This window comes from Festucalex cinctus, chromosome 8 (assembly GCF_051991245.1).
Source record: "Festucalex cinctus isolate MCC-2025b chromosome 8, RoL_Fcin_1.0, whole genome shotgun sequence".
Taxonomy (NCBI): Eukaryota; Metazoa; Chordata; class Actinopteri; order Syngnathiformes; family Syngnathidae; genus Festucalex; species Festucalex cinctus.
The window spans coordinates 9,651,525-9,679,024 of NC_135418.1; the positions used below are offsets into that span (position 1 = coordinate 9,651,525).

At 39.9% G+C, this 27,500-nt stretch overlaps 2 protein-coding genes and 1 long non-coding RNA gene across 4 annotated transcripts in view; 2 read left to right on the forward strand and 1 right to left on the reverse strand.

Annotated features, from left to right (window-relative positions):
• Positions 1–15,841, forward strand: part of acad9 (acyl-CoA dehydrogenase family, member 9) — a 26,768-nt gene extending 10,927 nt beyond the window's left edge. The window contains exons 10-18 of the mRNA XM_077529513.1: positions 1,014–1,084; positions 1,168–1,287; positions 1,431–1,559; positions 3,885–3,964; positions 7,198–7,324; positions 7,398–7,475; positions 8,434–8,562; positions 11,034–11,106; positions 15,656–15,841. Coding sequence (XP_077385639.1) covers positions 1,014–1,084; positions 1,168–1,287; positions 1,431–1,559; positions 3,885–3,964; positions 7,198–7,324; positions 7,398–7,475; positions 8,434–8,562; positions 11,034–11,106; positions 15,656–15,756 — 908 coding nt within the window. The 3' untranslated portion in view covers positions 15,757–15,841. The remainder of the gene's footprint in view (positions 1–1,013; positions 1,085–1,167; positions 1,288–1,430; positions 1,560–3,884; positions 3,965–7,197; positions 7,325–7,397; positions 7,476–8,433; positions 8,563–11,033; positions 11,107–15,655) is intronic.
• Positions 15,842–24,376: 8,535 nt separating this feature from the next.
• LOC144024076 (uncharacterized) overlaps positions 24,377–27,500 on the forward strand; it is a 19,793-nt gene continuing 16,669 nt past the window's right edge. Inside the window, exon 1 of the long non-coding RNA XR_013284663.1 lies at positions 24,377–27,500. This exon is cut by the window's right edge and continues 1,566 nt beyond it. This is a non-coding gene — a long non-coding RNA (uncharacterized LOC144024076).
• The window catches only part of LOC144024075 (neoverrucotoxin subunit alpha-like), a 13,311-nt gene continuing 10,193 nt past the window's right edge, over positions 24,383–27,500 (reverse strand). For both annotated transcript variants that reach the window (XM_077530136.1, XM_077530137.1), the window contains 3 exons: positions 27,395–27,500; positions 25,841–27,310; positions 24,383–25,753 (listed from right to left, as the gene is read on the reverse strand). The exon at positions 27,395–27,500 is cut by the window's right edge and continues 3 nt beyond it. In XM_077530136.1, coding sequence (XP_077386262.1) covers positions 25,209–25,753; positions 25,841–27,310; positions 27,395–27,494 — 2,115 coding nt within the window. In that variant the 5' untranslated portion in view covers positions 27,495–27,500 and the 3' untranslated portion in view covers positions 24,383–25,208. The remainder of the gene's footprint in view (positions 25,754–25,840; positions 27,311–27,394) is intronic.

The window sequence follows — 27,500 nt, forward strand, 5'->3', positions numbered from 1 at the left end:
CATCGACTGATGATGCCCATCTTTCGGCATGTGCTTCGGCATGTGCACCTCAAAAATCTCGCTCAATTCCAAACCAGGAATTGTATTTTTTTTAGCACGTGAAAACCAATATGAGTGGGTGACGTCAGTACGCTGGTGTAAGTACAATGGTACGTTCACCTGCTCCATGGAAAATTGTCAACTCTTCTACTCCTGCACTGTCACACCTTAGAATGACGTGCTTCAGAACCAAAACAAGGTACCGTTTGATTTTTCGTGAATCGGTGCTCGGAAGTGCCATCCCAAATCGGTCCATACTCCAAAAAGTACCGTCCTCGGTACCCATCCTTACAACCTGGTGACGAAAATGCAATCTCAGGGAGAGGGCCAAAAGCCGCGGCCGCAGGCCATCAACATGGAGCCCTCGATACAGCAGTGCAGCAAGGACCTGCGTGCATAGCAGTCGGGAAGCCCATGGGACGAAGCTGTGGCCACAACCCACCCCAGCTCCTGCGCTACCTCTGAGGAAACACTGCATGTGTAAAATTACGAGACTATAATAATTTTAAGAAGACAAAACAGAGCTGAATCTATAAATGTGAAGAATACTAAATGAATAATAATAATAATAAGAGCATAATAATCATAATACAATATGCATATACATATGCTTATATGTTCAAAACTAACGGACCTGGAAATGTAAAAGTAGAATACATAATATTTAATTTAAAGTAAAATAGAACCTGAGATAACTAAAATAAGTACATAAAATAGGTCTCAAGTAAAAGCTAAATTAAAAAGGTATCAACATGCTCACGACCCTCGTAAAGATGAGCGGTTCGATGGATGGATGGATGTCTTGAGCCTTAAAAACTTGAACATTCTCATTGGCCACCAGAGGGTAGTACAATAAAGACATAATATGCAAGAAACTCATAAGATGGCCAACAGTCATGTTACCACTGTAATTACTAAATGATCAATAAAGTTTCAAAGAAATTGTAATGATATATCTGTATCTTTACCTTTAGAATTGACATCTGAATATGCTGCAACTAGGAAGCAGTTTAACAAACGCTTAAGTGAATTTGGCATGATACAGGTATAGTCCGCAACATGTGAATCACCACCCAATCTGACCAGATTTGTAATGGTTTTGTATTTGCTTTGTTTATTTTAATCCAGGAGAAATTTGCAGTCATGGCCCTTAATGCCTTTGTGATGGAGAGCATGGCATACCTGACATCAGGAATGATGGACAGACCTGGGCTACCTGATTGTTCTTTAGAGGCTGCTGTGGTCAAGGTTAGAGACATTTGTCTTAAAATACAAACATACATTCACATTTACAAAATGCAATACATTCAAACTTAAAACTTCTTTTTTCATTGTTTATTTGACATGAAAACAAAACATTTCTCATTATGTAATCTGTTTACCCTCTAAAGGTGTTCAGCTCAGAGGGAGGCTGGATTTGTGTCAGTGAAGCGCTTCAGGTCCTTGGAGGTCTGGGCTATACGAAGAACTACCCATATGAGCGTTACGTCAGGGACTGTCGTATCCTTCCCATCTTTGAGGTAGCCTAATTGTTTTTATGTAGTGCACTGATTACTGACAGTCGGGACACAACGTCCTACAAAATAAAGTAATTTATCCATCATCATTAACATGCTTATTCCTCAGCAAGAGGTTACAATATTGAAACACCCCAAAAACTTTTAACAAACTTCACAAGATCAGTAATCACAGTCCATGGGGTGGCGGAGGGGGGGAGTAGGTATACAGTGGTCACATCGGTGAAATTAGTGTCATATGATGAATTTGATTTTGGTTTTATTTTCATTGATTTCTTTGAATAATTCCATCCATCCATCCATCTTCCTGACTACTTATTCCTCACAAGGGTCGCAGGAGGTGCTGGAGCCTATCTCAGCTGGCTTTGGACAGTAGGCGGGGTAAACCCTGGACTGGTTGCCAGCCAATCGCAGGGCACATAGACGACGAACAACCTTCCACACTCACAAGCACATCTAGGGGCAATTCAGAGCGCCCAATTAACCTGCCATGCATGTCTTTGGAATGTGGGAGGAGACCAGAGTACCCGGAGAAGACCCACACGGGCACGGGGAGAACATGCAAACTCCATCCAGGAAGGCCGGAGCCTGGACTCAAACCCGAGTCCTCAGAACTGGAAGGCGGACGTGCTAACCAGCCCATTTTAATAATTTATTTATGATTGTTTTTTTTTTTATTTTATTTTTTTTTTTTATGAAAATTAAAGTGCAACTAAAAAACTAGCCACCTGAGGGTGCTACAGCTGCACAAATGGACATCAACCCGACATTTTTAACACATGTGTTGCATTTAAATATCGTGAACATGACGACGATATTGTGGCGGTTTTAATGTCACGATATCACAATATCGCGCTTATTGTTATATCCCTACACACAACTATACAAAATTAGCATGAATTGTTTTTTTTTGTTTTTTTTGCTTGGTTGTCGACAGCGGCGGACATAATTTGCCTCGCTCGCTTTTCCCTCCACAATCACAATGCTTGAAGGCCCACTCACAGGGTAAAAGACTCAAGTTCAGACGGAATTCCCAATGACGTTTTACCGTATACCTACTAGGGATGTCACGATAAGGGCAATATCATGATATCGTGATATTAAAACTGCCACAATATCGTCGTCATCATGTTCACAATATTTAAAAGGAACACATTTGTTAAAAAAAAGTCAGGTTGATTTCCATTTGCGCACTTCTAGCACCCTCTAGTAGCTAGTTTATTAGTGCAATTTAAATTTCATTAGGGATGTTTTGGCCTTCTATGTTTAAAATCTATGCTAATTGTCAGACGAAAGGGAACCTAATTTGCTTGTGAAGCGATGAATGTGTGCTTGCATTAGCAAGTAAGTGCCTCAGTATTGTTATTAGAGATTGTAGATTATTTATATGCATTGCTGTTATGTACAAAAGTACAGTATTGTTTTTTTGTTTTTTTGTTTTTGTTTTTTTTACTAAAAAAGTATGACCTCTCTTTTTTACAATATTGTGATCGTTTTTAGATATCGCCAACGCCCCCACAGTATCGTGATAATTATCGTATCGTGACCTTCATATCGTGATAATATCGCATCGTGATGTTTGGATATCGTTACATCCCTAATACCTACGGTTGCCAACTGTCCCGTTTTAGCCGGGACGCCCCGTATTTTGGGCTGAATTGTTATGTCCCGTACAAAAATCCCGTAAAATAATTTTCAATTCTTACACGAAATGCAGCAAATGGCATCTTTGCCATTTTGGACCTCAGGTGCTCCCGTAGGTTGACAAGTGACAAGGAAGTTGCTCGTAGCGAATAGAATGAGTTGCTGGGTGTGACGTTATGAGAGAGAGAGAGGCAGAGAGAGAGGCACTTCCTGGTTTCGTAACAGCTTCATGTCACCTGCACTCTAAACGCCGATCTTAATACGTCGGCTGCGAATGTATCAGCGGGAGCAATAAAAGATGTATTCTCGTACTATTTATGAACAAATACTGCGAGGATTTAGCTTGCTGGCAAGTTTCGCAATCAGCGCTTAACACAGCAAACCGCACTCTACAGGTCCTAGATCAGCTAAAATGGCAATGTCATTAAGCACGGCACCTGTCAGCCAATCACAGGCATCAGTCCAGTACCACTATCTGCTCCGTTGATTGGGCATCCAGTTCATCAGGTTCACATATGCACCGCTCACTTGCCCGTGCATACGTGCGGGGTTTAACAAAAAGTGTGGCGACAAACACATTATTCATTCATCATTCGCGAGGAGAAAGTGTGTGTTTTTGTTGTGTTTTTTTTCCCCCCACAGTAATTTGTAATCGTTGATTTGTTATTTTCTGATGATTTTCAGGGCACCAATGAAATTCTGAGAATGTACATTGCTCTGACTGGAATGCAATATGCTGGCAACATAATGACAGGAAAAATAAAGTAAGTAGAAACGTGACAACTGATTACGCTTGCATTTGGTGTATTGTGAAAAAGGCAACTTTAACAATATGCATTTCCTAAACACATAAGTACAGAGATTCATTAAGTTATACATCATCAGAAGTGTGGTAACACAGACACAACAACAAATGTGCAAAAGTTACAGAGTATAATAAACAGAGTTGGGAATGTTACTTTCTAAAAAACTTTTTTTTTTTTTTTTTTTTTTCAGTACTGACTGTTTTCTAAGTCCCGAGATGACCAACAACTTTGCAGAGTAGCACTAATACCATGGAACTGTTTATAATATTTCACTCTTCTGTTCTTGGGGATCTCAAATCTCTCCAATTAAGACGATTCAATACACATTTCGATACATGGGATGCGATCCAATACAAGTGAGGTTCAATTTTAAAATTGAACGATTCGGTTTGGTTTGATTCAGTAGGATTACGATTTAACTCAAGTCCGTATAGCGGTGCAACAATTATTTGATTACGGTACTTGACAACTACCGGTAGTCAATTGCCAAATTAATTTAGAATTATTTTTATACTCCATTAATTTTTTGAATATTTTGTTTAATTTAAAATGATCTAAATCTCATAATTTGCACATTTGCAAACGACTGCTTTTATATTGAAAAACTGTGATCAAGTAAAGTCATCTTTAATTATATAGCACTTTCAAACAGCCTTAGCTGTCACAAAACGTTTTTGCATATGTAATGTTAGTAACGGTCTTTCAAAATAGTGTTTTGACATGCTTCTGCCTAATAAAAATACTACTCCTCAGTATGGATGGGCGAGTACCGATAACAGGTATTGGTGCCGATACTAGCCTTATTTTAGACTTCTTTAATGATTAGGCAATGGTATTTTTTTAACTTTTATTTGAGTGTGATTTTCATTCAGTATTTTTCAATACATTCAAATGTACCGTATTTTCCGCACTATAAGGCGCAAATCATTATAAGGCGCACCTTCAATGTACGACAAATCTCCAAACTTTTTTCCATATATAAGGCGCACCGCACTATAAGGTGCACCTTCAATGAATGACATATTTTAAAACTTTTTTTCATATATAAGGCGCTACAGTAGAGGCTGGGGTTACGTTATGCATCCATTAGATGGTGCTGCGCTAAAGGGAATGTCAACAAAACAGTCAGATAGGTCAGTCAAACTTTTTTAATAGATTACAAACCAGCTTTCTGACAACTCCATTCACTCCCAAAATGAATAAACAGCTGTTTTATTATTTTGTCTGAGGTAAAATATTAGTATTAGCTAGCGAACCAAGATGGCGGGATCTTCTGCGCATGCGTGTCACCGATAGTGCAGGCTCACCGAATAGCGTTTGACAGCGAGACCTGTTGCGGCTCAATATTGATCCATATATAAGGCGCACTGGATTAGAAGGCGCATGGTCAGCTTTTGAAAAAATTGAAGGCTTTTAGGTGCGCCTTTATAGTGCGGAAAATACGGTAACCAACACTTTAGTACACTTTTATTTACATTCAGGCACAGTGTTGATGTATAAATTGTGCATAAAGTTGCAGTGGCCTACAATAATAAATACTAGTTTTTTTTTTTTTTTCCAGGTTTTTTTTTAGGAATAAATCCTCTTCGCGCCAGTTATTTTGATTATGATGCTGGTCCAAATGGTGATACAATGACATTTTTATTTCTTTTTTTGTCTATATACAGGTAGTTACTCTATTTTCCTCATGCAATTTTATTATAATACATAAAATAACAGTAAAGTTTTGTCATGGTTACTGCATTACATTTAACTGCAGTTGCAAACTGTCATACCATGAAGATATCAAACAATGACAATTACGTTACATAAATCAGTGCTGAGTTTATATGGGGAAATATGTAGGGGTGTGCTCAATAAATCGATACGGCAATATATCGTTGCGGGCCTCATTACAATACTGTACATGTATCGATACGCAGGCGTCAGTGTTGATATTGCTTTTTAACTTTAAATAGGCAGTTAACGTTTGCCTTTGCAGCTTGCATTGTACCTAAAAAATAAAAACCAGCAGCGTCTTTGAAGTTAATTGCCTTCAATTAATGCAAAAATAGCTCACCAGAGATTGGACACTGTGTCTTGCTAAGAAAAATTAAAGCAGAGGAAGATTATCAACATTTCTTTACTTATAAACTTAACATGGCACATGTGTCTCAGTGTACCAATTTTCCTATATTTTGTTTAAAAAACCGAAATAAAATATGTCTTATGTTGGATACATATGTATCGCAATACGTATCGTATCAAGGCCCCTGTATCGTGATACGTATCGTATCGTGAGGTTGGCGGCAATACCCAGCCCTAGAAATATGTGCACTTGAAACACGAAAATACAATAAAACGGGTTCAAAAACAGTTCACGACCACGTATCTGTGATGTTCTACCTTTGTGCTCCTCCCTCCGCGATCCTGGCTGACTTAACGCTTATGAAAGTGTGTCTGATTAATCTTATTTTACACACTTGAATTTAGAAAATTTTGTGTATTCCTCGTCGTGTCAAAGCCAGGGAACGTTGCCAAACCACTAAAATTTGACAAGGGTTCGCGTCTTGGACTGGTTAAACAGTTTGTCTGCCGTGTCATCCTTCATGTTTTTCCCCCCCAACGTTTGAGCGGGCCCCGGGGCTAATTCAGAGTTGTTTTATGCGACTCAGGGGCAATATATTTACGTTTTAGAACAGAAACCGACACAATATCTCTTTTCATCCTTCTTCAGAACGGCTTGCTTGTAATACTCTCTCGCATCAGTTTGCCGCGTCGGCTTGGAGCGATGTTGTGAATGAACCGTAACTTGGTAAAACACCTTACAAATATGTTAGTGTATCAAACAGAACTTAACGTGACACATGGTGCTAATGCTAGCTTCCAGACATGACAACACTATGCCAGAAATGCTATTAGGCATCAGCCACAACATGCTTCCTTTATAAATGCTGCTTTATCGCTGCCGTGGTGCCATGAAAGCAAAAGGGAGGTTCACCTCGTTTTTTTTTTTTTTTTTTTTTTTTTGGTGAAATGTGCCTGAAGTTTCAGATTCTGTTGCAAACACGGGTTAGCTGTGACACTCATAATACCCATAATGAAAATCAGCTCATTTTGATCGTAAGGGAGAGAAAAGCTCAGGATTGGTCTGATCGTTGGTATGTATTTGCCCTGCTTTATTCTATACCTGAAGTTTTTTATACTTTCAGGGAGATGAAGAAAGGAAATATCGGCCTAGCTTTGGGAATGATTGGAAAAAAGCTCAGGAATTCATTTGGAGGTGGAACTGACTGTGGACTTTCGGGAAAGAATGGAGTGCTTCATCCAAGTTTAACTGTAGGAGCTTTTTCATAATCAAGAAATTGTAAGGATGTGTTTTTGCTTTTAATTCTGCAGTTTCTTGTTCCAGGGAAGTGCACAGAAGTTTGAACAGAATGTTCATCTTTTTGGATCAACTGTGGAGAGTCTTTTGTACAGATTTGGAAAGGTAACACTTAAAATCTATTCTTTTTGTTTCACAAAAGCCATTCATGTTGCTGTTTGTTGATGGGTGTTTATAAGTTGTTGTTTTGAGTTATGGCTTATATGTTGTAGTTTCAGTGTGTGTAAAGACAATTTCTCATCCTAAAAAAAATACTCAGTGACATGCATGTGAGTGCGTGCATGAGCTCCGCTGTTTTTATCCACAACCTCAATTCTTAATAGAGAACCATACCAAATAATGTTATTCAGAAAAAAAGATGAAAAATGTTTGGACAGGGGCAACAAAGGCTGAATATAAATAAATATGTCTCAATACAAATATAATACATTTCATTTTTGTTTCAGGCAACAGTAAAAGTAACACAGTAAGTATCATATTCCAACAAAAATGCAAATTAGTAACAAAAGTCCAATTCTGCCTGAAGGGGAGTGGGAAGAAGAAAATTTATTTAATCCCACCCCCATCTCTCATTCAAATGAGAATATTAGCAGGAGTGCATAACAATTTTTGTGTGGTTTTCAAATGAGCACCAGAGGTTGTTGTTTGGTGCTCATTTTTCTCCCACCCCACTGACCTCATGGATGAACGAAAAGACTTAGGGGGGGCATTAACATCTTGACCAGCTAAAAATGCACTATTATTCTTCAAGAACCCAATCTTTCAAATGGTACCCAACATGTTGAGTCATAACACACAATGTTCGAGTCAGCCTTGAAAATGTTTGAAATCGGTGGGATTCTAGGGGTTAACTTTTCAGAAAATGCTTGGAATTTAAATAGTTAATTTCAAATCTGTTGTAGTACTGTGTGAAGGCAAAATAATTCAAAAACAGAAGGTAAAAAAATGTCTAAATACTGCTGAACCAACTGTAACAACTGCTTCAAATGTAAATTCTCTTTTATATTTGCAGCAAACTGAAACCCTTAATAAGGTATTGTCCTTTTTTTTTTTATGGCATTAGACTATCGTGGATGAACAGCTTGTTTTGAAGAAAGTAGCAGATGTGCTGATCAATCTGTATGCAATGACAGCTGTCCTGTCTAGAAGTAGCCGTTCCATCAGCCTTGGCCTTCGGAATCATGACCATGAGGTATGTGTGATACTGTATGTCCAAACTTGGATAAAAGACAAATCCACTACACCTTAGCAAGAATTGAGCAAGTGAATCTTGATCATGTACATTATTTTGTCTATTATACCAGGGGTTCTTAACCTTTTTAACCTTGGTGCCAGCTTTTCTTGTAAAAAGTGGCTAGAGGCCCATACATAAATTATGATTTATGTTGATTTATTATTGTTGTATTTAATAACTAAATCTAGTTAAGGTTTCTAAAATCATTATCAAATAACATGATACAGTGTGGTCATTAGGGGTGTGCTCAAAAAAATCGTTATGGCAATATATCGTTGCGGGCCTCATGACAATACATGTATCGATACGCAGGCGTCAGAATCAATATTGCTCGTTAACTTTAAATAGGCAGTTAACGTTTGCCTTTGCAGCTTGCATTGTACCTAAAAAAGTAAAAACCAGCAGCGTCTTTGAAGTTATTTGCCTTCAATTAATGCAAAAATAGCTCACCAGTGATTGAACACTGTGTCTTGCTAAGAAAAATGAAAGCAAGGAAGAATATCAACATTTATTTACTTATAAACTTAACATGGCACGTGTCTTAATGTACCAATTTTCCTATATTTTGTTGAAAAACAAAATAGAATGTTACATGAAAAAAATGCTGTTTTTATTTCCCCAAATATTTCAAATAAGCACATTTTAGAGCTATAATTTCAATACTTTTGATATTTTTGCTCATATCGGCTTATGCCTATTAATAAATGTTCCCGGTGTGTCTGTGAAAGCTGATCCTTGCTCTGCAGTGCGTGCACATTTAGACCAGGCATGCTGCTTGGTGGTAAACCAGAAGAGCTGCTAACAAAAATATTTTTGTTATATCCTTTAACATATGACTGTTATTATAAAATGCAAGAAAATTAATGTAATATATCGGGATACGTATCGCCTTGACGATCAAGTATTGGGATACATATGTATCACGATACGTATCGCATCGTGATACGTATCGTATCGTGAAGTTGGCGGCAATACCCAGGCCGAGTGGTCATTAGGGGTGTTCCATATCGTACCAATCTACAATATTACCGGTGAATTTTTTTTGGCTAAGAATTTGAAATATTGTGAAATAGACGTGGTGACGTAATCCATAACATCAGACGTCATGTTGTCAATTTGGACGTACACGCGTCGTTTGCTGTTTCATAAAAACAATGCCAGAGCATGTGGCTGTGAGCACAAGTTCTTGATCAGATGCACTCCTTATGGAAAAATAAAAATGCAAACGGTGGTTGGATAATACTGAAGCGGTCGCGTATTTTTTGACCAAGATAAACAACCCGCAGTGGTTATTTTACCGTGACTGGTAAGTCGCCGCCGAGTTGATGTGACTTTGTGATGCTAACCAGACGCTAAGCTAATGTGTTCTCAACGAGAAGGCGTGCACGTTGCTATCGCACAGCACCCTAAAAGTGCACATTTGTGTTATTCATACTCGCTAGTAATGTCTACAAGCAATCATGGCATGTTCTCGCTCCTCGGATTGACCAATCAGAGACATTCACGCCAAAATTACGCTCACTGGAGGGTTGCCAGTTACGGCAAAATAACCACTGCCTAAACAATCGCGGGGGGAGGAGAAACACAACACGAGTGTTAATTTACATTTCATTCCATTACAGTTGCTATATTTGCACTTTGTTTACATGTCAATTGTGGTAAAAAAGGTGGGTTATATATTGTGCTGTAATAAAAGTGATAACCACCAATCACAAATCTATTGTTCAATAATTATTAACAAATATCGTCACCGCAAATTTCTTTGAAATATTGTGATATTATTTTTAGGCCATATCACCCACCCCTAGTGGTCATCACTGACATTTATTCGTGTGAACGCTGACACCCAATAATGCCGAGCTCAAACGCTGCGATTTTTTTTTCTTTCATGACAGTCGCGCTGTCAGATTAATAAATTCGCTCTGTGTTGTGGACTGGATGTGTTGTCACACTTAGGAAAAATTCAGTGTCAGTCCCATTGAAAATGAATGGGGTAAAGTTGATTTTTAACATTAAATTGTGCGAGTACTGTAAGTAATGTGGAGTCAGACAATATATACCCTGAAAGGCGTAAACTCTAAAACCAAGTCTTGACCTTCAAAAAGAGGTCTTGCAAAGTGAGGACCGGCTAAAATGTCCTCACTTCACAAAAATGTCCTCATTCTGTTGGATAAAGACGTATTTTGGTCCTCACTATGTATTTCCCAGAGGGAGCCATCCCAAAGGGATCAATAAAGTCAAGTCTAAGTCAAGAACGCACGCACATGCGTGTGCGTGCGTTCTTGTGTGTGCGTGTGCGTGCGTTCTTGTGTGTGTGTGTGTGTGTGTGTGTGTGTGTGTTTGTGTGTGGGTTGGGGGGTTGTGCGAGTGTGCGTTTGTGCGCGTGCCTGTGCATATATTTGTGTGATCTTGTCTCTTCTTTACCCTAGGTGTTGCTCACAAACACTTTCTGCAATGATGCTTACTTCAAGAACAATTATTGGATGACTCAGCTGCAAAAACGTATGTAAATCCAACAAATGTTATCTGTATGTCCATGTAGGCATGGGCCGGTATCAGACTCTGACGGATTAATAACCTTGGTTTCACCGGTATTGCAATTGACCATTCGCAAACCACCAAACGCCCACAGCGCCGACATGCGGCTCGACGCTCCATTGACCTCCATTGTAAAATCAATCCACAAAACTTGAGTCCATACATGTAGAACATTACATGAGAAAAATCCCATCCATCCATCCATCCATCCATCCATCCATCCATCTTCTTCCGCTTATCCGGGGTCGGGTCGCGGGGGCAGCAGCTTCAGGAGGGAAACCCAGACTTCCCTCTCCCCAGCCACTTCAACCAGCTCCTCCGGCGGGATCCCAAGGCGTTCCCAGGCCAGCCGAGAGATATAGTCTCTCCAGCGTGTCCTGGGTCGTCCCCGGGGCCTCCCGCCAGATGGACATGCCCGGAACACCTCCCCAGGGAGGCGTCCAGGAGGCATCCGAACCAGATGCCCGAGCCACCTCAGCTGGCTCCTCTCAACGCGGAGGAGCAGCGGCTCGACTCTGAGTCCCTCCCGGATGACCGAGCTTCTCACCCTATCTCTAAGGGAGAGCCCGGACACCCTGCGGAGGAAACTCATTTCGGCCGCTTGTATCCGGGATCTTGTTCATTCGGTCACGACCCACAGCTCGTGACCATAGGAGAGGGTTGGAACGTAGATCGACCGGTAAATTGAGAGCTTTGCCTTTTGGCTCAGCTCTTTCTTCACCACGACGGACCGATACAGAGTCCGCATCACTGCAGACGCTGCACCGATCCGCCTGTCGATCTCCCGCTCCATCCTACCTTCACTCGTGAACAAGACCCCAAGATACTTGAACTGCTCCACTTGGGGCAGGATCTCATCCCCGACCTGAAGACGACACTCCACCCTTTTCCGACTGAGGACCATGGTCTCGGATTTGGAGGTGCTGATCCTCATCCCAGCCGCTTCACACTGGGCTGCAAACCGCTCCAGTGAGAGTTGGAGATCGCGACTTGATGAAGCCAACAGCACCACATCATCTGCAAAGAGCAGAGATGCAATGCTGAGGCCACCAAACCGGAACCCCTCAACGCCTTGGCTGCGCCTAGAAATTCTGTCCATAAAAGTTATGAACAGAATCGGTGACAAAGGGCAACCTTGGCGGAGTCCAACCCTCACCGGAAACGAATCTGACTTACTGGCAATGCGGACCAAACTCTGGCAACGGTCGTACAGGGACCGAACAGCCCGTATCAAGGGGCCCGGCACCCCGTACTCCCGAAGCACCCCCCACAGAACTCCCCGAGGGACACGGTCTCCAAATCCACAAAACACATGTGAACTGGATGAGCGAACTCCCACGCACCCTCGAGGATCCTGCGGAGGGTGTAGAGCTGGTCCACTGTTCCACGGCCAGGACGAAAACCACACTGCTCCTCCTGAATCCGAGATTCGACCTCCCGACGGACCCTCCTCTCCAGCACCCCTGAATAGACCCTACTAGGGAGGCTGAGGAGTGTGATCCCTCTGTAGTTGGAACACACCCTCCGGTCCCCCTTCTTAAAAAGGGGGACCACCACCCCGGTCTGCCAATCCAGAGGCACTGTCCCCGATGTCCACACGATGTTGTAGAGGCGTGTCAACCACGACAGCCCAACAACATCCAGAGTCTTTAGGAACTCCGGGCGGATCTCATCCACCCCCGGGGCCCTGCCACCGAGGAGCTTTCCAACCACCTCAGTGACTTCGACCCCAGAGATAGGAGAGCCCACCCAGTCCCCAGACTCTGCTTCCTCAAAAGGAGACGTGTTGGTGGAATTGAGGAGGTCTTCGAAGTATTCCCCCCACCGCTTCACGACGTCCCGAGTCGAGGTCAGCAGCAACCCATCGCCACTATACACAGTGTTAATGGTGCACTGCTGTCCTCTCCTGAGACGCCGGATGGTGGACCAGAATTTCCTCGAAGCCTTGAGAGAAAAATGAGAAAAATCCCGCTGCTCAACAATCACAAATACTGGAATTATTTCTGTAAAAACACTTACACTGACAAAATAAAATGCATGCACTTTGTATTAGATGGTAGAAACCAACAACTTAACAATAATCATGAGGTGTTTTTTTTCTGTGAAAGCACTTCAAAATAACAATTGAATTAAATGCACTAATTAAATTAGTCTAACATGCGTCTATTTTAACCTGTGATTGTAAATGGTAACTAGGATAGTGCTGGTGTTCAACAGATATACACAATGTTGAAAGTCTTAAAAGTTATACATAGATACAGTGGGACTCATTTTCAGCCCTGGAGTTTAATGGCATAGGGCAGGCCATCCCATTGTAGTCCACAATATTTTAATAAAGATTTATGTTACCCCTTCATTCAATTCATTCCTTCATTTTCCATGCTGTTTGCACATAGCTTCAAATTGTTGTACTTTCTCAAATTTTAGGGGCAACATGCCACCATTTAGGATAAGGCTGGAACTCTGAGAGTGTATTAAGATTTATTTTTTTTCAGCCAAGGGCAAGGTCATTCAAGTAATGAATCCTAATTATAATTATTTATCCTTAAACTAGATGTCCAAAGAATCAGCAGTAGACAAAGACTCAATTTTTGCTGTTCTCTGCTCATCAAAAGAGGCCATACTCCAAAATGGCAACATAGCTACTCCAAAAGACACTGTGTGAATGGATCTGAGTGAGGAGTTGGGGAAAAAAGATGTCTGCAAAAGCTATGCACACTTTTGTTAAGACAGACATGTCTGGTCAGCTTTGGGGTTTGAGGCTGAAACTGATCCTGAAACTTAGGCTCACACAGGCTCAGAATCAGATCCCCTTTTCCCTGAACGGTCCTTTGAACTTCAAGTACCTTTTGACAAGTGGAGAGAATTTATTCCAGAAAAGGCTATATACAAAGATAAGTACTGTCAAACCCAAAAAAAAGAAAATACACAAGCCTGAAGCCTGGCACCTGGACCCACATCATAAATGAGCAAATCTGGAAAGCAGTTAAACTTCCTTGCACATTTAAAAGAGCCAAGGTCTTTCCATTAGCCACAAATAATTATATTGAAATCAGAGGATACTCCAAGGAGTCTCACGGCCTTCTCAGCATTAATTGTGACAAAAAGTGAGCCCGAAATCTATAGTCCAATGATGCGCAACTCTTAAATTAAGAACCTGCACACTGGCAGCTCAAAGCGCTTCATGTCTGATCATTTGCGTGCGCAGATAGCTCAAGAACTCGTTGGGGGCAGGATGGAACCACATGTATGGGGGGCATCACAGGCAGAGAAACTGATGGACTTCGGCGATCCTGCACAAGGAAAAACAGGAGAAAAATAATATGGCATTCATTGTCATTGCAGCTGCTGAAGTACAGTGCCACCTCACAATGGTAGCATTAAAGACATTGGACAGGACACGTTTTTCTGTCACTACTGGAATGTGTACAAGACATTATCCAAAAAATTGAAACCAACAGTATGTTTTGATGCAACTGGCTCAGTAGTTAAAAAACTAGTGAGACCAAGTGGCTCATCGGGCCGTATTTTCCTTTATCAGGGTGTTATGAAAGGGCATAAGAGCTCTAGTATACCAGTGGTGCAAATGCTGTCAGATATTTGTTCTATCACGCAGTGGCTGAAGGAATGGATTCACGGAGGTGCACCTGTTCCAAAAGAAGCTGGGAGTGATTTTTCACTGGCCATTTTTGGAGCTCTAGCTTTTACCCCCTTATCCTGATTTGAAGAGCGACATCAATGAATGTTTTAAAGTCATATTTGGGGATGAACATGCAAACCTGCCCCTATGGTTTGTCCCTTATGTAGCACACGTCTCCACTCGTTTCTACAAAAATAAAATGCACATACCTCGTTCTGCTATCCAAGGGTGCTAAGCACGGATCTTGAAAGTCCGGACGAAGTCCGCTCATATTGACATCATTTGCTATACAATTCACAACTTAATCAAATCGGAGACGTTACGTCATATAAGCAGGTATAATTTTACTTTGCCTACACTTTAGCATGTGTGAGTTTAGTGACTGAAGTGACTTTATTTATTTTTAAATATGGCTGCTGAATTAGATGTCATGTTTCATGCAACATGAAACGGGTAAGTTGAGTGGTAAATTGTAACTAGTAAAAAAAAAAGATATTAAAAGGCTTCATTTGCCTTTATCTTAAGATCCTGTCATATATAATAGCTCTGATATTGTTTATTAACTTTTTGTTGGGTAAAAAAAAAACAAAAACAAAAAAACAAAAACAAAAAAACAAACCATTGAAAAGGACCTGGAAAAGAAATAATCACACATGATATCGCAATCGTTATTTTTTTTTTTTGAGGGGGGATTACAATTAGAATATTGTCCATAATCATTAAGCCATAGTATATATACATATATGTATGTATGTATTTTAACTATATAACTCGGAATGTTTAGGTAGTAGTGAAACATGTGCCATGTTGTCTTGGCCTGTAAATGAATGCATATGATTTGTAATTATTTTCTCAATTCATTTGAATTTTCAGACTCTCCTGAGAACAATGATGCCAGCATTAAGAAGATTGCCATGGATATCTTGCAGAATCGGGCATATATATGCTCTCATCCTCTTGAGAGGACATACTGAGTTCTCCCATGTGACTCCAATACTGCTTGATGATTTTACTGTACTATTGCTTGAGTGGACTAGAAATAAAAAAGAATTTTACCTAGCAATGGCCAATGGTATATTTAATAGTATAATATTTATATTAACATAATTATATTAATATATATACATTACAAGCCAAAAGTTTGGACAGATCTTCTCATTAATTTTGTGTTGTCTTTATTCGCATTTCTATTTATATTGTAGATTTTCACTGAAGGCCTCAAAACTATTATGGACTCTAATGCACAGAGAGCTGTGACGTATTTTCGGGAAAATCTCATAACGTCGCCGTTGGTTTTGCTTCAGAGAACCTCGATCAGTTGTCAGCATTTTGGAGTAAATGAGTGTGTTTGCATGCATTTGTCAAGGCATCGAAGAAGAGGAGCGAGCGATCACTGATGTGTGTAACTCTGCCTTGTTTTTTCTCTTATGCTGACCAGCGAAGACAGTGGGTTGTTAACATTTGCAGAAAGAACTGTATTCGAGACCGCACCAAAGCGTGTTCTTGGTATTTTCTTCCTGTGGATGTTATCCATCTGTCAACGAGGGATGTAACGATATCCAAACATCACGATACGATGTTATCATGATATGAAGGTCACAATACGATAATTATTACGATATTGTGGGGGAGTTGGCGATATTTAAAAAAAAGATCACAAAAAAAAGAGCTCATACTAAAAAAAATAATTTGGTGCTTTACATAACAGCAATGCATATAAACCACCTTACGTTCTCTAATAACAATATTGAGGCACTTACTTGCTAATGCAAGCACACATTGATCGCTTCACAACCAAATTAGGTTCCCCTTCATCTGCCAATTAGCATAGATTTTGAACATAGAAGGCCAAAACATCCCTAATGAAAATTAAATTGCACTAATAAACTAGCCACGAGAGGGTGCTAGAACTGCACAAATGGAAATCAACCTGTTCCTTTTAAATATTGTGAACATGACGACGACAATGACAATATTGTGGCAGTTTTAATATCACGATATTGCCCTTATCGTGACATCCCTACTGTCGACCACACAAGGGTGCCATTTGTTAACAATAGAGCCAGAGGTGTATTTTGAAGCTTCTCAAGCCTTGATTTGTTGTCACTCTGTTGACATAGATTAGCAATGTTTTCATGTGCCTTTATGTATATTGTTCCTATGCCGCCACTTTATTGTATTAAAAAACATGACAATAATTATGAGTCATTATTCTTACACCGCTGACAGCGCTGTCAGATTTCCATAGCAACCACTTTTTAGCAGAGGGATTAAGAGAAAAGTCACCTTTAGCTGACCTATAAAAAATTTAACAGTAGCATTACATCTGCTTGAATATATTGACGAGGCAGAGATAATCAGATTCTGTCGGCGAAGAGTACTTGGCCAAAGAGGAATCTCCAGGCCAGAGAGTTGTTGGTTGGTTTATTGAACATATAAACACATTACAAAATAAAATCTAAGTTGAAGTTTAATTAAAAAAAATTGAAGAAAGAAAATAATTCATCAATTTACACGTTCAAAAGGAGAAGCACCATAACCTATCTAGTACTACTCCATCATGTTAATGTACTAATTAATTATTCTTATCTAATTATGTATCATGAAAATAAAAAAATAAAACGTCACCTGCGATTGAGTGGGACTCCGGAGACAGCTGACGGGTACCGGCTGGCCAAGCGGAATGCAGCTTCCGCAGTCGCTGAGGCAAAAACTCGGAGTAGTTCGGTCCATGGAGGCCATGGAAAACGACTTCCAGACGGCTTTGAGGAAATTCTGGTCCACCATCCGGCGTCTCAGGAGAGGAAAGCAGTGCACCATCAACACTGTGTATAGTGGAGATGAGGTGCTGTTGACCTCGACTCGTGACGTCGTGTGTCGTTGGAGAGAATACTTCGAAGATCTCCTCAATTCCACAGACACGTCTGGGGATTCTGAAGTAGACTCTCCTATCTCTGGGGTCCAAGTCACTGATGTGGTTGGAAAGCTCCTCGGTGGCAGGGACCCGGGGATGGATGAGATCCGCCCGGAGTTCCTAAAGGCTCTGGATGTTGCGGGCTGTCGTGGTTGACACGCCTCTACAACAATGCGTGGACATCGGGGACAGTGCCCCTGGATTGGCAGACCGGGATGGTGGTCCCCCTTTTTTAAGAACGGGGACCGGAGGGTGTGTTCCAACTACAGAGGGATCACACTCCTCAGCCTCCCTGGTAAGGTCTATTCAGGGGTGTTGGAGAGGAGAGTCAGTCAGGAAGTCGAACCTCGGATTCAGGAGGAGCAGTGTGGTTTTCGTCCCGGCCGTGGAACAGTGGACCAGCTCTACACCCTTAGCAGAAATTTTGTCCATATCGTACAGCCCTAATCCAACACGCAAATGAAGGCAACTGCTCGCCAATTCCAGATAGAAGTGGCTGGGTCACAGAGTCATTCATTCGGACATAGTTGTTTACAGAAGTGACGAGTGGATTTGTTTCAAATGAACTTTTGAGTTGAATAAATGCAAAATGAACTACACATTTTTTTCAGTTTGTCGTTTAGATTTCAGAATGAACTGCCACTTTTAAGTGACAAAAAATATTTCTGAGCACTTTTGCAGGTGTCACAATGCCGCTGTTCAACCTGATGAACATTAGATTTAGGTTGATGAAGTGTGCCCCATAAAAAAAAAAAAAGGTAATGCCCCCCTACAATGTCTTTCTGGTGACGGGTCTGCATACAAGTATTAAATGTTGTGAAAAGATTGCAAAATAAAGTCTACTGACTTTTTTAATAGGCAAGGCAAGGCAAGTTTATTTGTATAGCACATTTCATACACAACGCAACTCCATGTGCTTTACACAAGGAAAGACAACACATAAGCATCAAGAAACAGTAAACATTCAGAGGAAGAAAAATAAATGAAAATAGGTTACAAAATTTACTAAAAAGAATATACAATAACAATCTTAAAACTCGTGCTGTCAAACGATTAAAATTTTTAATCTGATTAATCACACTTTTTAATTTTGATTTATCACGATTAATCAGCTAAATTACTTGCGTATTCGCGTAATATAAAATAAATTAAAAATACCATAATATTTTGACATTAACGCATTTTATTATGTGAATGTCATTTGCAAACATTGATTAAATGCATGTAAGCAATTGCATGCATGCTTGTATTGCTCAAAACGTAAAAGCATCATATCAATTGGGTGAAATTCGGCAATTATTAATTAATTAAACGCAAATTACTTTTATTTTATCTAAAGTCCCGACGGGGTGTTTTTTTAAAGCGAAATTTACCACCGAGCACACCAACTGTGTTGGTAGCTGTATGTGCGGGCTGTTAATACACACGACTGAGACGGCTCTGTGGCAATGTGCTCGCGGCCATTTATTTTCACTCTTCACAGTTGCTTCCCCAGGTCACAAGAGGGCGCTCAATGTTAGCGCATGCAATGAATTACCACCATAACACCAACTGGAGTCACCCCGCTCATTTTGGAACAACAGGCGTAGGAAATGCCGTGCATTGACCGAATCACTGACCTGCGCAGCCTTCAATGTAACCATCCGCGGTTACGTTCAAGGCTCAAGTGCGGTCCAAAAAAATAGTGCGATTAATCTGCGTTAATACGTCATTAATGCGACACTTTTCTGTGATTAATTAATCTATTAACGCTTTAGCTTTGACAGCCCTACTTAAAACATTCAACAAACTTTAAAACATTTAACATAAGGAAGTTTAAAATAATAATTAATAATAAAATAAATAAATACATAAATACATTAATTAATTAATTCATTCATTCATTCATTAAATCTGTTTAAAAGTCCCTAATCAAAGGTATAAGAAAAAAGCAAAGTTTTTAACCTGGATTTGAAAGCATTTACACTCGGGGCTGACTTCACTTCTGTTGGTCGCCTATTCCATCTGTGTGCAGCATAATAGCTAAATGCAGCTTCACCATGTTTGCTTCGAACTCTGGGTTCCACTAGTTGGCCCAAGTCTGTAGATCTCAGAGCCCTGCTGGGTTTGTACTCAATCAGCATTTCTTGGATATATTCAGGTCCCAAACTATTTAGCGATTTATAGACGAGTAGCAGAACTTTAAAATCGATTCTACAGCTGACTGGGAGCCAGTGTAAATCCTTAAGTACTGGAGTAATATGTTCTGATCTCTTTGTTTTGGTCAGAACTCGAGCTGCAGCGTTCTGAATGAGCTGCAATTGTCTCATGTTCTTTTGAGAGAGTCCAGTCAGAAGACCGTGACAGTAATCTATTCTGCTGGAGATAAAAGCATGGATAAGCTTCTCTTGGTCTGCTTGAAGCATGCAGTCCTTCAGTCTGGATATGTTTTTCAGCTGGTAAAAGGCTATTTTAGTGATGAATTTAATATGATTGCTGAAGGTCCGGTCTGATTAGTACCCCAAGATTTCAAACTTGGTCTTTAGTTTCTAAATTCTCTTTTCTTTATTGCTGAAAACAATGAGCTCGGTTTTGTTTTCGTTTAGCTGAAGAAAATTTTGGTTCATCCAGTTGTTAATTTGCTCTGAAGAATGACACAATACGTTAAAAGAACTGCTGTCATTTGGGGACATTGATAAATACAGTTGTGTGTCATCTGCATAACTATGATAGTCAACATCTGCGTTCTGAAGCATTTGACCCAAAGGTATCATTAATTACTACTAATTAATAATTAGTATAATTAATACTAATAACAATAATAATAATAATAATAACAATAATAATAAAAATAAATAATTATTAATTAATTAATTAGTTCTTACTAATAATTTCAGAAAAGTGTTGTTGTCTAGCTGTTACTAACTCTTGGTTAAAATGACAAAGACATTGTCTGTACAGGTCAAAATGAACTTGGAGTTTAGTTTTTCTCCACTTTCGCTCTGCTTTTCTGCATTTAGATTTCAAAGTCATTATGTTGGTAGTACACCTCCAAGGTGTTTTAGTTCGGGATGAAATGGTCTTAGTTTTAATAGGAGCAACAGCATCCAAAACATTTAAGATTTTTGAGGTGAATTCATCCAGAAGTTCATCAACGGTCTCTGCATTTACAGTTGGTGATGCAGCCATTAATTCCATAAACATATTGATTGAATTCTCATTTATGTACCTTTTTTTAATCGAGACAGTAGTTGTTTGAACTTCTGGGATTGTTTGTAATTCAAAAAACACACAGGAATGATCTGAAATAGCCAGATCTTTCACCTCAACAGATAAAATGTCAACACCTTTAGAGATGACGAGATCAAGAATGTGACCTTGTTTGTGGTTTGGACCTTTTACATGTTGTGAGAGACCAAAAGTATCAAGTATATTACAAAATTCTTTGGTATTTTTATCCAAGTTGTTGTCAACATGAATGTTAAAGTCTCCAGTTAAGACCAGATAGTCATAGTCGGTACAAATTACTGACAGCATTTCTTCAAATTCCTCCATGAATCTGCCTTTTTGTTTTGGAGGTCTATAAATTATGACAATGACGATGTTTGGCTCACCTTTTACCAAAAGACTAAGATATTCAAATGAATTAAAGGCTCCCAATAAAATTTCTTTACACTGAAAATAGAGATTTAAAAATGGCAGCAAGTCCACCACCTTTTTTTGCCATTACGACATTTGTTCATGAAACTAAAATTTGTTGGTGTTGCCTCATTCAGAACAGTGTTGCAGGAACCTTCTGTTAGCCATGTTTCACTGAGGAGAAATAAGTCAAGATCATATGTCATAATAATTTAGCCATAGTTTAGCCAGAGGTTGACAAGCTATACTGACTAGGTTTGTAGCTTCTGACTTATTTCTTCTCATTTCTTTTGCCAACTTTCTATTTCTTGTAATCACAGGAATGCTACAAGCTTCCTTGGGTCCTGACTTATCCTGGGAACACACATTTTTTATATTGTATATGTATTCTGGACCCAAAGCGTATCAGACCGAGCTGTAGTTGAGATTCTCCATAGCCAAAGATGGAGGTCGGCAGGTGCATGGGGAGCTGTTTGCTGAGGCTTGGTGGAGTCAGACGATTAATAGATAGCTGAATGTGGCGTCTTGGGAGGAGCGTGGGAGAACTCCTGTAATCAGTAGACAGCTGCTCGGAGAGACTTCTATTTAGCTGTTTGGAGAGATTGACCAGATTGCTCAACCTATTGGTGAGACTCGATGGCGAGTCAGTCATCGGGTCATTGGGGGGCGGTGCACAGCGCGGGGGTGCATCCGGCAGTGAATCCGGTAGTGGCGCTGTCTGGCAGGCGTCGCTTGGGGGCGATGAACAGCGCAGGGGTGCATCTGGTAGTGAAACTGGTGGTGGTGGTCGTGGTGGTGTTTGGCAGGCATCGTTCGGGAGCAGGAGAGCTGGATGGTCGGTGTTTGGAGTGTGGGCAGATGAGGACAAGTCAATGGCAGGGAGGAGAAATCAAGGGCAGGGAGTGGAAGATAGTGAGCCAGCCTCACCAAACTCTCTTCTTATCGGTTGCTGTGCTTCATGTCCTTTGTTTTGGGAACATATATAATATATTGATATGACACTAATAAAAAGTTTTATACAATATATTGTGGACCTTTCACATGTATATGCAATTTGTCATTCGAAACTGGTATATTTCCATCAAAAATGAAAATAGCAAAAGTCATTCCTATTTACAAAAGTGGAGAAAGACATACATTCACTAATGATAGACCAATATCACTACTGCCACAGAAATCAAAAATTCTAGAAAAATTGTTTTTACACCGACTTGACAACTTTATTGAGAAATATAAGCTCTTAAGTGAAAATCAATATAGGTTTAGAGAAAAACGGACCATCTCAATTGCAGTCATGGAACTCGGAGAAGCAATATCTACTAACATAGATAATGAAAAATTTACTGTTGGGACTTTTATGGATCTAAAGAAAGCATTTGACACGATAGACCATTCTATATTAATGACTAAATTATAGAAATATGGTATAAGAGATTAAATCCTCGGTTCGGTTTTGTGCTGATGGTTTTCGGTTCAGTTCGGTATGCAGTGACTTTAAAAAAAAATAAAAAATCTAATATCTCATGGAGTTAATAAAGTTTATATTATTCACAGCTAATTAATTAATTAATGTATTTATTATTATTACTATTATTATTGTATTATCATGTAAATTATTATTCAATTTATGCCAGTGGCATATAGTGGCAGGCATAACAAATAACTGAAGGTAAAAGCAACCTGTGTGTGTCCCTCTGTTGCCATTCATACAATTGACAAAGACATGGTTACCTGCAAATATATGCAGCTTTGTGTTCAACTATATAAGGCCAGATTTCACACGAGGTATATTTGTGACTAAACAGAGTTCAGATAATTATTTTAGCATGCAAACTTTTTATTTTTGTTTGTTGGTGTACTGTGAGGTTTTTCTTCACTTATAAGTGCCTTAGCTGCACAGGTTTAACAAAGCTTTTCCTGGTGGATTTTTATTTATTTTTCATGTTTTTACTCTGATTTGTAATTGACCGTTTTATTTACTGTGTGCTTCCATTGCTTTTATTGTTGCCTGTACTATGCATGTTGAGATTTATTTTATAAATGTAAAATGGGTTATAAATAAAATCTATTATTATTATTATTACTATTCTATTATAGTCTTAAAAAAATAACATTCAATAAGATTTCCTTATTTTATAGAACACAGGAAAATATAAATGTGTATGTACAACAATACATATATTGGCCAGCACGTGTATACACTGCACCAGCGAGCGTGTTTTGATCGTCGAGCTGTCATTCATCAAATCTACTCTGTAGTTACTCACTTCTACTTGGTGGCGAGCTTCTCCTCTCCCCCTGTTCACCGCACTGGTGGTGTTGTTGTACACCGGCCGATCCTGTCTCCGCAGTTGTTGTGTTTTTCACTTCTGCCATGCATGACGCGCGGCGAGCAGTGTGTGTTTGTCATAAGGTGGAAGTATTTTATATTTAAATGTAGGAGTTGTGTGATTTTTATCTTTTTTCCTTTGCATGTTTGCTGTGTTTGTTTTGGTTTGCTGTGTATTGTTTAAACAGACTTCCAACCTGGACAATTGACACTATTGACCACAATTACCTGCACCTGTGCAGCTCTGGCCCCACCCAACCAGTTACTGTTTTAACCAATCAGAGGCTTGGACAGTGCCTTTTTAACAGACTCAGGTCGAGACAAAAAGGGGAAGGGTAGGAGAAGGAAAAGAAGAGAGCTTGTCGTTGTCCGCTGTCAATAAAGACTCGGTTCAATAAAACAAAAACTGTCGAGCTCTTTTGCGACGCAACACAAACATTGCTGGTAACTCGGTACAATTCAACAGCAAGTAAATAGACTCACAGTACTTTGTTTCTTTTTCACCATTTTGTCCTGGTTCCCACGAAACGCTCTCCCCGGCTTTTAGTGTGTTGCAGCAGACGGGCCGAACCGAAACTGTTGAACCGATCGGCTTTAACGGTTTTCAAAAACCGTCCCAGGCCTAGTATATATATATATATATATATATATATATATATATATATATATATATGTGTGTATATGAGGGTTGCTGTCTTCAACTATAATCACAAGGGAGACAGAATGAGGAACAACAGAATAGTGCATAAAGCATTTTTATTGTCCATGTGACTACACAAATGTAGAGAGAGACAACAAAAGTCTACAGTTACATCGTATAGAACACACAGTGGCGCTTGCTACGGTCAGTGAAAAGCTCATAGCTCATCAAGTGAAGCGTTGCATCTTTGTTGATTCAGCTGCTAATTAGTGAGAACACATGCTCAAAGCTGTCTACATGGATACACTTATGCATATTAATCAATTACACATTTGGGAAATACTATTTAGCAAAATAACAGGATTGATTCTAATTATTGGATGAGAAACAAAGATTATTACAAAGACTGTTGGATGATAAACAAAGATAACTTGTTACCTTTCCATGGAGGAGTTACTTTAAATTTGTATTGTGTTTAGCCTAATCAAAAACTGTGCTGCTGCAGGAAAATAAGTCTGTTGGCTGTTGCATATACGTCAACTCCAATTTCATTGTGGCATGTTTACAATGACAGTAAAGCCATTCTGATTGTGCGTCAGGAGAGAACACTGAGGAGACTACAGACAAAAAAAAACAAAAACACAGACCTGTGTCATGTTTGTGGCAGATGTATATGCCTGGGGATCAGTTCACTATGCTTAATTAAAAAGTACTAGAAGTACAGCGTTCTAACAAGGATTGGTAATTCTAAACATGTCCGCAATTCTTTGATAAATCATTGCTATGCGAGGCCTTATTGTGAAGCTTAAGTCGCGAAGGTGGTTATACAAATTAAAAAGCGGTGCTGACTGCTTAAAAAGCTGTTTCAACCTAACGGAGCAAATATCGTTGCCGAAGTACAATCGAGGAAAATGGCTTTCCTGTGCTAAATCAACAGGCAAGCATAACTCGCTTGTTCCGTAAGTTTAAATCCTGCGTAGAGTGTGTTATCAAACTGCTGTGAGATAGTCCGGTAGTATTTCAGCGTTTCTCCAGAGACAGCGTAGAAGGACAAAGTACCCCCAGGACAGTCCAGATAAATTCCAAGCTTTTGCACGCCTGGAGCATAAGCTTGCCAGGACACATATGGAATGAAATATATGAATGACATTTCTAATAGATAGGAATTTCCAGCGTATATTCCCCAGGAAGTTTTGGAATCTGCGAAGCTGTGCTTATTCCATCCAACCTCTGAAGTGCTCCTCGGAGTTGACGCGTATGCAACAACAAAATCAACCTCACCCCTAAACTCAACCTCCCAATAATGACGACCAGTTAGCGGCTCTTTGCATAGAACTTGCTCGAAATCAATAAACCTTTCTGAGTTATTAGAATATGGCTTGACAGTGCCGAAGGTCACTTTCTTGTTCTCTTGTGACAGAGTCAGATGTTTGTTGACAGTCTTTTCATCCAGCGTGAGATCAGTAGCATCTAGTGGATAGACAAAAATAAACATCTTACAATTGGTTTCATTTCATAATTTGGAAGTGTGAATAGCGGCACAAAAAAGGAACTTACACCAGATGAGGTCCTTTCTCTCTGTGATCGTCTCTACTGATGGGACAGATGGCTTTGTGAAGTTGTCAGTGCGTAGGCTCAAATCTTTGTAATGGTAGATGGAAGCTCCCTTGTATTTGTTATTTGTCATAGCAGTGATAAGAAACTTGACACTTTTGCTATTTCTCAAAAGTTTGCCATATTGAATGAACTCTTGGGCTTTTTCTCTCATTTTGATGATGACGTCAGTCGTGAACACAATGTGTTTGTCATCAATTCCTCCAGGCTGGAATTCCTCCAGGTACTTGGCCATGGTATTAAGGCAGGGGTCATTTGTCTCCAAGTCAGTGAAAACAAAGCAAACAACATCTGTGACACCTGGAGTAAGAATCACTTTATCCAATTCTGATTTATTGTGCACTATTTGAGCGTCTGTGCCATTCAGTATCATGTTAACACAGGACTCAATGACATTGATGTCTCGTTCCTTGTTCGCCAACCACCCGTTTAGGTGTGGTTGGCGGAATGGAGAATTTTCTCGATCATTTAAAAATTTTGCTAATGCGCTCTCATCTTCTTTGCCATTGCGGATGCAAGGGAGATTTCTGGCTAGGTACTGTGTGACTGCAGCTTTGTAATAAGAACAAAGTTTTTGGAAACTGCTTATATTCTTGCGAATTGCGGGAAAATTTCTTGCTGCATTGCTATACAAACTGTCGTTGCATCTCATATACACTTCATTTTCATCTTCTATAGCTCTTTGAATTTGACTTGCTAGTGAGATGCTGAGCTCTTTGACCAGCACAGAAGCTCTCTCGTACAGTCTGTGCAGAGGATACAGCCAGACAGTCACAGGAGCATAATTTTCCTTATCTCCCAATAGTGTTGGAAGCTCACTGTAGGTTTGTACAGCTTGGACAAAGGTGGAAGGGTTTTTTTCAAGAATGAGGTCTCCATAGAATGTGCAGCTGAACTTATTTGTCAGCTTTTGCTCCTCAGCAGTCAGTTTTATTTGAGCACTTCCTTCAATATCAAATGTAGGAATCTTCTTGATGACAGCCTTCATGCTACCCTGGATGTCTTCAACACTGCTGGCATCCAACTTCTGACTGTCAAACACAAAGACTGCATTTGCCCCATAAAGGAGACCTGTGACCAAATGTGTTGCCGAGCTGTTCTCAATCACTTTCTGTTGTTGGCTGGTTAGTGGCCCAAGAGCAGGAAGAGAAAGCTGCTTAAAGACGGTGGTAGCTTTATACTGAAAAGATACCCTGCTCTGGTTCTTGAATTTCTTCTTATTATTCAGGTACTTGGCAGATCCTGAAACTTCAACCAATCCACCTAACCAACTTATATTCAGAGAAGCTTCAATATCCATCAGAGAAGACTTTGATTCAATGGTGTCAGAGGCTGTTATCTTAAAGGAACTGCTTTTTTGAGTTGTTTCAGTGGTCTGGCTATCGAGACTGTCTCTATCCCACAGAGTGAAACCTGCACGAAAAGACATATATATTGTATGTAAGAACCTCGACAATTGATCCCCCCCAATAAGGACGACTGTGCGTCAATTTCTACCTGGAATCAGTGTATCTTTGCGAGCATCATAGAGCATCCCCAAGGTATAGGGCTGACCCAGAGCAGGCAATTGCATGGGTTTTGTCGCAGTTGAAGACATGATGAG